Here is an 11,231-nt window from a genome sequence, read left to right as displayed (position 1 = left end):
CACTCAGGGAAGTGAGAATAGATAGAGCATTCTTTAACACAATCAAGACTATATATGAGAGACCTATAGTCAACATCATACTCAATGGGAAAAACTAAAAGCTTTTCCACTAAGATCAGGAACAAGACAAAGTTGTCGACTTTCACTACTTCTGTTTAATATAGTATCAAAATTTTAGCCAAAGCAATCAGACAAGAAAAATAAATAAAAGGCACCGTAATCGAAAAGGAGGAAACAAAACTATTACTGTTTGCAGATGAAATCATATTGTACATGAAAAATCCTTATGGACTCCACCCCAAAAGTGCTCAACCTAATAAATAAATTTGGCAAAACAGTGTGATACAAAGTCAATATCCAGAAATCAAAGGCACTTTTGCATACCAACAATTAAACATTAGAAGCAGAAATCAAGAAAAAAATTCAATTCGATATAGCAAATAGAAAAATAAAACACCTAGGAATAAAGCTAATGAAGGAGGTAAAAGACCAGTATGCAGAAAATTATACAACATATAAGAAAGAAATAAAGGAAGACAGAAACAAATGGAAACACACACCATTTTTTGGATTGGAAGAATCAACAACATCAAAATGTTTGTACTACCCAAAGCAATTACAGATTCAATACAATACCTATTAAAGTATTAATGGCATATTTCACAGACATAGAACAAACACTTCAAAAATTGATATGGAACCATGGATGACCCAGAATAACAGGTACAATTTTGAGAAAGAAGAGCAAAGTAGGGGGGGGGCGAATCACAATACCTGATACCAAAATGTATTACAAGGCCTCTGTAATCAAAGCATCCTGGTACTGGCATAAAAACAAGCACATATACTAATGAAACAGAACAAAGACCCCAGAAATAAACCCAAGGCTCTATGGTCAATTAATATTCAACAAAGCAGGAGCAACATAAAATGAACTAAAAATAGCCTCTTCAACAAATGATGTTGGGAGGACTGGACAGCTACCTGCAAATAAATGAAACTCGAGCATCAATGTACACCATACACCAAAATCAATTCAAGGTAGATAATTGACTTAAATATAAGCCACAACACCATTAAAGTCCTAGAGGAGAACATAGGCAGGGAAATGCCACATATTTCATGGAGCAACATTTTTACTGATATGAACCCTAGAGCACGGAATATAAAGGAAAGAATAAACAAATGGGATCTTATCAAATAAAAAGCTTCTGCACGGCCAAAGAAAACAGTATTAAAATAAAAAGACAACCAATTGTATGGGAAATCATATTTGCCAATGATACCTCAGACAAGGGTTTGAAGTCCAAAATATACAAAGAAATTACATGTCTCCAATGTCAGAAGACAAGCAACTCAATTAAAAAGTGGGTAAAGAACTTGTACAGACACTTCTCCAAGGAGGACATACAAAAGATACAGAGACACATGCACACATGCTTAATATTGCTAGATATCAGAGATGCATATTAAACCCACAATGAGATACCACTTCACACCAGCTAGAATGGCCAGCATAAACAGAGCAACAAATAACAAGTGTTGGAGAAGTTGTGGAGAAAAAAGGACCGTAGTGCACTGTTGGTGGAATTGCAGAATGGTATATCCCCTATGAAAAGCAGTATGGAATTATCTCAGAAAACTAAGAATGGATCTGTTTTTTTATCTAGAAATTTTACTGCTAGGATTATATCCTAAGAGCCCTGAAACATCAATCCAAAAGATTTTATGCACCCAGTGTTCATAACAGCACAATTTACATTACTCAAGTGTTGGAAGCAACCTAGGTGCCCATCAGTAAATAAATAGAATCAAAAGCTATGGTACACTTACACAATGGAATTCTATGCCGCAGAAAGAAAGAAGGAGCTCCTACCCTTTGCAACTGCATGGGTGGAACTGGAAAGCATTATGCTGTGTAAAATAAGCCAGGTGGTAGAAATACCATATAATCTCACCTTTAACAGGAAACTCAACAACAAAACAAACAAGCAAGCAAAATATAACCACAGACACTGAAATAGAGAACAGGCAGACAGGGACCAGACAGGAGAGGGTGGGAATTTCGGGGGGAAAGGGGAATAAGGGTTTACAGGAACAAGTATAAGGACACATAGACAAAAACTAAGGGGGGTGGAAATTGGAGGGAGGTTGGGAGCATGGGTGGTGGGGGCTTGGACTGGAGTACAAGACAGAAAACTGTACTTAAACAACAATTAAAATAAATAAATTATATAAAAATGTAAAAACATAAAGAATAAAACTTTTTCTTTTCAAATAATGAAAACATGGACATTGCTAAAAAACACAACCAAAATATTAATATCCTTTATTAGTAATTAAAAATAATGTACAATGTTTGCTTTGCAAGATGTTTTAAACAATCATTGCAAATAATATGCAAAATCATAAAATGCAAGCACCTACATGCAAGATTACTTTATCCAGCAAAGCTATCATTTAGAATAGATGGGCCAATAAAGTTCTTTCCAGAGAAGGTCAAATTAAAGGAGTTTATCATCACCAAGCCCTTATTATATGAAATGCCAAAGTGACTTATCTAAAAAAAGAAGGTCAAAACTATGAACAGTAAAATGACAACAAACTCACAGCTGTTAACAACCAAACTTTAAAAAAGAACAAAAACAAACCAAGTTAACAATTAGAACAAGAACAAAGTCACAGAAATTGAGATCACGTAGAAGGTTAATATCAGGGAGTAGGAGAGAATTGGGGAAATGGTATAGGGTATAAGGAGCATAAATGGTAGGTACAAACTAGATAGGGGGAGGTTTGGAATAGTACAGAAAATGGAGGAGCTGAAGAACTGCCCATGTACTGCCCATGTACTGTCCATGTACTGCTCATGGACATGAACTAAGGGGCGGGGTATGGTGGTGCAAGGGCAGGTGCAGGGTGGAGTGGAATAAAAGGTGAAAAATAGGACAACTATAATAGGATAATCAATGAAACATACTTTAATTTTTTTTGAATCACAACAAACAAAACTCCTGGACTGGATGGCTTCAGGGATAAATTTTAACAAACATTTAAAGAAAAACTAAAACCTATTTATATCAAACTATCCTCCCCAAAATTTCAAGACAAGAAATAATTCCAAGTTCATTTCACAAGGCCACAATTATCCTGATTCAACACAAGATAAATACTATAAAGATACATAATTATAAGCCAATATGCCTGATGAACATAGATGCTAAAATCATCAACAAAATATTAGCAAACTGGAACCAGCAATACTTTGTAATATCATCCACCATGATCAAGTAGAATTTTTTCTTGGGGTATAAGGTTGGTGTGATATCTATAAACTACAAATTAAATGAAGGATAAAACTCACAAAATCATACCAATGGATGCAGAAAAAGCATTTGATAAAATTCAGGACTCATTTATGAAAAAACTTTCATTGAAGCAATAATAGAAAACAAAACACAACATAATAAGTGTATTATAGGCAAACCCAGTGCCAACATCATACTCAAAAGAGAAATATCAAAAGCACTTCCATTAATATCAGAAATAAAACTGATGTGTTTGTTTCTACCACTTTATTCAGTATAGTATTGGAAGTCCTAGCCAGAGTAATCAGATAATAAGAATAAGTAAAATGCATTAAGTTTGAAAGGAAAAAGTAAAACTGTCATTATTTTCAGATTACTTGGTACTGTATATAGAAAACCTGAAAAACTCTACTGAAAAACTACTATAACTCATAAATAAATTCAGTAAAGTAGCAGGATAGAAAATAAATATTCAGGAATCAGTTTCACTTTATACATCAATAATGAACTAGCAGAACAGGAAACCAGGAAAGCAATATCATTTACAATTGCATTAACAATTTTAGAAATAATTTTAACCAAGGATATAAAAGATCTGTACTCAGGAAATTATGAAACAGAAGAAAGAAATTGAAGAATATACAAGTAAATAGAAACATATACCATATTTGTGGATAGGAAGAATTAATATAATTAAAATGTTCATACTACCCTAAGCTATCTATAGACTAAAAGCAGTACTGATCAAAACACCAATGGCATATTTCATAGAACCAGAATAAATATTCCAAAAATTTACAAGGAACAATGAAAGACCATAAATAGTAACAGCAATCTTGATAAAGAACAAAGTTGGAAGAATTGTGCTATCTGATACCAAACTTACTACCAGGCCATAGTAATCAGAAGAGTATGGTACTAGAATAAAAACAGACATATAGATCAATGAAAGAAAATAAGAGCTCAGAAATAAACCAACACTTTTATAGTCAGTTGACATTTGACAAGAAGGCAAGAACATACAATGGGGTCAAGACAGCCTATTCAAAAAATGGCATTGAGAAAATTTAGACAGATGCATGCAAAAAATGAAATTAGACCAACTTCTTACATGTATAGAAGGCTGAATTTAACACATATTGAAGACTTAAATGTTAGACTTGAAATCCTAAAATCCTAGAAGAAAACATAGTAAAATCTCAGACATTTCTTTTAGTAATTTTTTTGATAAATATATTTAGGTAAAGAAAATAAAACAAAAAATAATAATAAAGACATAGGACTACATCAAACTAAAAAGTTTTGGACACCATAGAAAACCATGAACAAAATGAAAAAATAACCAAAATGGAAGAACATATTTGCCAGATACATTTCACATGTGGTCAATATTCAAGATTTATAAGGAACCCTTACAAGTCAACACCAAAAATAATCTAATTAATATGGGCAAATAACCTAAAGAAACACTTTTTCAAAGAGGACATGAAGATGGCCAGTAGACATATGCAAAGATGTTAACTTCCCTAATCATCAGAGAAATGCATATTAAAGCCACCATGAGATATCTCCTCACACCTGTCAAAATGGCTATCATCAATAAATCAACAAACAACAAATGTTGGGAATGATGTGAAGAGAAGGGAATCCTCATGAACTGTTGATTGTAATCAGATTGGTACAGACACTGTGGAAAGCAGCACAGATTTTCCTCAAAATGAAACTGCCTTATGACCCAGTGATTCCACTTCTGGGAATATATCCAAAGACATCTGAAACACTAATTCAAAAATATATATGCACCCCTATGTTCACTGAAGTATTATTTACAATAGCCAAGATTTGGGAGCAGCCCAAGTGCCCATCAATAGATGAGTGGATAAAAAACAAAAACAAAACAAAAATACTTTGTTGTATTTATACAATAGAATACCACTAAGCCATAAAAAACAAGATCTTACCTTTTGCAACATCATTATGCAAAGTGATGTAAGCCAGTTAAAGTCAAATACCATATAATCTCACTTATATTTGTAATCTAATGAATAAAATAAATAAAATATAAACAGATTCATAGATACAGAGAACAGACTGACAGCTTTTAGAGGGGAAGAGTTTTGGGGGAACTGAGTGAAGAAGGGAAAGGAATTACTAAAATTAAAAAAAAATAAAAATAAATAAAATAATGTTTTTGTGCTTAGAAAAATAATACAAAACCAAACAGACAAAAATGTTATCTTTGACTTAGCCTGAAGCTACACATAACTCCTAAAATTCTGGCTGTCTCATAAAAATATTGTTGCTCAAATTTCCAAAAGTTAAGAGTTACTGAAAAGAAGGTCATCTACTAGTAGCAAATTTTTCTTTTTGAAAATTGCTATAGCATAAGATAACTTTTCTTGGATTATAAACTAAAGTATTTCTCTTATTTGATTTTGGGATTTGGGTCTGCAATGCTATAGTCCAGGCACATGTTTTAAATGCTTTGCCTTTTGTAAGTAATTATCAGCACACACACACACACACACACACACACACACACACACAGAAATAAGAATGTGGGATTAGGGAGACTGTCAAAGGAGATGAGATCAGAAAGTGGAGCCACTGATAATGTTGGAGAGAGTGCCAAGGAAGAGAATGCCATGAGAAGGAAGGTTGAGATGGGTGGGTAAATCAAAAGAATTATCGTAGATTAAAGGAGGTGATTGTTTAACATTACTTTATTATTTAGCAGATGTTATGATATAAGACTGAGAAGTTAGAACAAACTTTCAAAACCATATAGGGGCCTTTTCAAGGTATTATAAATAAATTTGATGTCAGGATGAATAGTTGGAAGCCAGGGAGTTAAGAAAAATTATCTGAAAGTCAAGGGCTGGAGTGGAAATGAGAGGCAAAGTGGGAGGGCCAGGGCTGTGGAGGCACAGTTTTTCTCTAATGTGCAATGGGGATTTGTCAGTTGGAAGAAAGAGGAAGTCACTACAGTGTATTGAGAAAAAGGTTTGCTGAATTCAGAGATCAAACACCAGCTCTTAGTTAAAGTCAGAAGTTCTATCTCCTGCTCAAATGCCACTTTTGCTGCATCTATTGCTAGCAGTTTTCATCCCAGGTGGTGACAATGAGCACGGTAAGAGTAACTGGTGATTCCCAGCATGGGTGTAAGGGGTCTGGATAAAATCATACTGCACAGAGCCTTAAGGGCCTGGACCGTCTTGTCTCCAGCCCTCTTCTTCTATTTTGGAAGTTGCAGTGGAGCCAGATGCCCCAGCACAGGCAAATTTCTCAGGAATTTTGTTTTTCAGCCATTGGGTTCTTTTTCCCTAGATCTCTCTGGTTTTCATTCCTCCCCTATTTTATCCTGATTTTTTCTTTCATTTCACTTTTTTATACTTCCACTATCCACAGCTTTCCAAGGACCGACCTCTTTCCATCTCATCCAGATATCATCATTTGCCAATAGCACCTGGGCGAAAAATCAAGGCTCAGGTTGGCTGGATGACTTACAGATTCACGGCTGGGATAGTGACTCAGAAAATGCCATTTTCCTGAAGCCTTGGTCCAAGGGCAACTTCAGCGAAGAGGAGGTGACTGAACTTGTGGAGCTATTTCGAGTCTATCTTATTGGATTCATTCGGGTGGTACAGGATCATGTCAGTGAATTCCAGTTGACATGTGAGTGTAGTCTTCTGATCTGGGGAGACTATTAATGATTCTTTTTCTCTCAGTTCAGGCTACTATACCCAGAATTTTTCTTTCCTTCCTCATTAGAAATGAGGCTGCTGCTGGCATAACATGGCTGCTGCTGGTATAACATGGCTTACAGCAAACTTATTTTTTATAAGTAGAAAGAGTATACCCTGAAATAACAATAAAATTATAATAAATACATAAATGAGTAACATCACTTATTATTATTAACAAGTACTATGTAATGTACATATTGTATCCCTATGCTTTTTTTACAACTGCAACACAGTAGGTTTATAACAACATCTCCACAAACACATAAGTAATGCATTGTGCTATAAGGTTATGATGGTTATGACATAATTAGTCAATAGAAATTTTGTGGCTCCATTTTAATTTTATTAGATTACCCTCATATATGTAGTTTGTTGTTGATTGAAAAGTTGTTCTGTGGCACATGATTGTACTGAATTGGTTATTGGCTCATAATTTTACATCTCAGACCTTTCTCCCCACCAAAATACAAATTTCTAGATCTTTCCTCCATCCCTTTCTTTCTAGTTCCTTTTCAATATATTTTTATCTGTTTTTCTTTTATCTAGATCCCTTTGAGATCCAGGGCATAGCAGGCTGTGAGCTGCATTCTGGAGAGGCCACAGTAAGCTTCTTGAGTGGAGCTTTAGGAGGATTAGATTTTCTAAGTCTCAAGAATAATTCATGTGTACCCGCTGCAGAGGGTGGCATCAGAGCACAGCGGTTCTGTACAATTTTCTTTCAATACCAAGGTATCGCTGATATCATCGAGAAGCTCCTCTTTAAAACCTGTCCTCGATATCTCTTGGGTGTCCTTGATGCAGGGAAGGCAGAACTGCAGAGACAAGGTTAGTTCTGTTCTCTCTTCAAGACTTTTCTATTTTACTTCCTGCTACCTCTTTAAATTCAAGAATAAGAGGTACCTAAGCAGAGAGGTGATTAATCAATAAATTATTTGGTTTCCAAATGAGTACAAGGGGTCACTTTCCAAACTTGTGGGTTTCTGAGTCCCTATGCTTTAGGTTAAAGTCATAATGTTATTCTGGCCTTGTTTTTCCTACCCCAGTGAAGCCTGAAGCCTGGCTTTCCAGTGGTCCCGCTCCTGGTCCTGGACATCTGTTGCTTGTGTGCCATGTCTCAGGATTTTACCCCAAACCTGCATGGGTGATGTGGATGAAGGGTGAGAAGGAGCAGACAGGAACTCATCAAGGTGACATCCTGCCCAATGCTGATGGGACATGGTATCTGCGAGTAACCCTTGATGTTGTGGCTGGGGAGACGGCTAACCTGAATTGCCGGGTAAAGCACAGCAGTCTAGGAGGCCAGGACATCATCCTCTACTGGGGTGAGAAAGCACTTGATCTATCTGAAAATAAGAGAATATGGTCCTCACACATAGAGGGAGGGGCTAACAAAATGGTTAGGCTTAATGAGTGAGAGAAAGAAACAATAAGGGAAGAAGAGAGGAAGGAGAAAAAGTGAAACAGAACAGTAGAGAGATGACCTAAACCAGTGATTTTTCAATCTGTGTGCTGAAAGAGGCACACCTGTGTGCCGCAAGAATTTTTAAAACATGAAATACCTGAGTATTTAATCAGGGGCACTGATCTCTTTCCCCTTTGATTGTCAAATGAAAAAAATAACAACAGCCCACACAAAAATAGTTGTCCAGTGTAAGTGAATCAAATTAATTTTTTCAGATTGTCAAATAATACATTTGTAATGGCTACTACAGAATTTTAGTAATAAGGTTAGTGTGCCATGAGATGAAAAAGATTGAAAATCACTGACCTAAGGTATAAAAGAGGTAAGCATTATGGACTATATATTGTGTGAAATGGGGCAAGAAGAAGAGATACAAGATAGATATATATTGTGTTAGAAAATATGAAAGAGGGATTTGGATATGCACATATATCAGAAGCAGGTGAATGATGGTGGTAGAGCTCAGGTGAGCAAAGAAAGGCCAGGAGAATCAGATAATTTTGTTTTCAAATTATAGGAGAAAGTTTATTTAGAAAGTCACAAAGGCAGAAAAGATGTGCCAGCTGAGCTGTGTGGGCTCAGGAAACAGGTTACAGAAGCAAAAGAAGGGCACTTGGAGCTTAGGAAAAAGAAAGGCGAAGCATCCATTACTGGAAGTTGGAGAGGGTAAAAGGTGTGAGTGTGCTCCAGGGAGAGACAGACACAGAGAAAATGATTTATTTTGTTGTTGCTGCTGTTTGTTTGTTTTTAAATTTATTTATTTAATTGTTGTTCAAGTACAGTTTTCTGACTTTTACTCTCATCCCAGCCCTCTCCCATAGTGCTCCCCACCTTCCTCCCATTTACACCCCTCTTAGTTTTTGTCCATTTGTCCTTTTTACAAGTTTCTGTAAATCCTCCCCAGTTTCCCCTGAAATTCCCTCCCCCCCTCCCTCCTGGTCACTGTCAGCCTGTTCTCTAGTTCAGTGTCTTTGGTTATATTTTGCTTGCTTGTTTGTTTTGTTGTTGAGCTTCCTGTTAAAGGTGAGATCATATGGTATTTGTCTTTCACCACCTGGCTAATTTCACTCAGCATAATGCTCTCCATTTCCATCCATGCTGTTGCAAAGGGTAGGAGCTCCTTCTTTCTTTCTGCTGCATAGAATTCCATTGTGTAAATGTACCATAATTTTTTGATCCATTCATTTACTGATGGGTACCTAGGTTGCTTCCAATATTTGGCTATTGTAAATTGTGCTGCTATGAACATTGGGGTGCATAAGTTCTTTTGGATTGGTGTTTCAGGGTTCTTAGGATAATGTTTTGAAGTGACATTTTTGTGTCTTCTCTCAATTACCAGGATATCCTACCTCTACCAGTGTGATACTGTTGGCAGTGATATTGCCCACCTTGATTCTTTTGATATGTCTTGCATTATGGTTTCTGAGGCACTGGTAAGTTTTTAACAATTTTTCTTTTTCTATCTACCTATTACTCTTTTGTACCACTTTCACGTATTTACATCACTTTAGACTCAATCTTTCCATAAGGTCTTTTGTACTCTCTCTCCAATTTCCATCTTTTTATATAAATCTATTTTTAATCATGGTAACATGTATATGACATAAAACATTATCTTAGTCATTTTAAATGCACAGTTTAGTAGTACTAATCACACTGCAGTTTTTGTGCAACCTGTCTCTACAACTTTTCTTATTTGAAGAAACTAAAACTCTCTACCCATTAAACAACATCTTGTCATTTCCTGGTCATCTAGGTCTAGACAATCAATATTCAATTTTGTGTCTATATAAATTTGACTATTCTAAATACCTCATATAAATGTAATCATAAGTATTTGTCTTTTTATGACTGAGTGATTTTATTTAGAATAATGTACTCATGATTCATCCATGTTTTAGAATGTTTCAGAATTTCTTTTCTTTTAAAGAAAGGCTGAATAATATTTCACTGTACTTACATAGCATGTTAGTTCACCCATTTACCTGTCAATAAACTTTTGTGGATTCCAATTTTTGGTCATTGTTAATAATTCTGATATAAAGTTGGTGTACAGTCATCTCTTATATAGAGCTAAAATTGCATGTGTTTTTAACAGGTCATATCAAAATATCCCGTGAGATTTTATCATGTCTCCTTCCTCATTTGGAATAAGTACTCAGAAGACCAGTAACGCAATTGTCAACCCAGAAGTCAATCTCATCATATTTAATCAAATAATCATTATATTTGATCTACTTAGAGTTTCCATAAATTTTGAGATATATCATAATTTATACACTGAAGAAAAATAATTAACAACTGTGAATTTATTATAAGATGGTATTAATAATAGCTTTCACCCATTTCATAGATGTGAGAAAAACTGTATCTCAGAATAAATAAAGTGCAAATGGTCCCTGACTTATATATTTTTTTTTAATTTTATAATGTTGTGAAAACAAAACACATTCAGTAGAAATAGTACAAGAATTTTGATTTTTTTTCCTGGGCTAGAAATATGCAGTATGATAATCCTCCTAGTGTTGGGCAGTGGCAGCAAGCCTAGCTCCCAATCAACCACAAGATCATGAGGATAAACAACCAATAGTCTATAGTATGTTAGATGATTTTACCCAAGTATAGGCTAATATAAATGTTCTGAGCATGTTCAGGGTTGGCTAGGCTAAGCTGTGATATTCAGTAGATTAGTTGTATTAATTGAATTTTTGACAAATA

At 35.2% G+C, this 11,231-nt stretch overlaps 1 protein-coding gene across 3 annotated transcripts; it reads left to right on the top strand.

Moving 5' to 3' along the window:
* Positions 1 to 6,300: 6,300 nt before the first annotated feature.
* Positions 6,301 to 10,920, top strand: LOC118982376 (T-cell surface glycoprotein CD1b-2-like). Of its 3 annotated transcripts, none has more exons than XM_037039433.1 (6): positions 6,301 to 6,435; positions 6,714 to 6,980; positions 7,598 to 7,780; positions 8,095 to 8,373; positions 9,853 to 9,946; positions 10,612 to 10,920. In XM_037039433.1, exons 1-6 carry the CDS (start codon positions 6,375 to 6,377, stop codon positions 10,631 to 10,633), a joined length of 906 nt encoding a protein of 301 aa, XP_036895328.1. In that variant the 5' UTR covers positions 6,301 to 6,374; the 3' UTR covers positions 10,634 to 10,920. The 3 variants fall into 3 exon arrangements, with proteins under 3 accessions (XP_036895328.1, XP_036895329.1, XP_036895326.1); XM_037039434.1 differs by having other exon boundaries at positions 7,598 to 7,876; positions 8,095 to 8,238; XM_037039431.1 differs by having other exon boundaries at positions 7,598 to 7,876.
* Positions 10,921 to 11,231: the final 311 nt, after the last annotated feature.

The sequence above is a fragment of the Sturnira hondurensis genome, unplaced genomic scaffold (genome assembly GCF_014824575.4).
Source record: "Sturnira hondurensis isolate 20B ecotype Veracruz unplaced genomic scaffold, ASM1482457v3 Scaffold0025370, whole genome shotgun sequence".
Taxonomy (NCBI): Eukaryota; Metazoa; Chordata; class Mammalia; order Chiroptera; family Phyllostomidae; genus Sturnira; species Sturnira hondurensis.
This window is presented reverse-complemented; position numbering and strand designations above follow the sequence as displayed.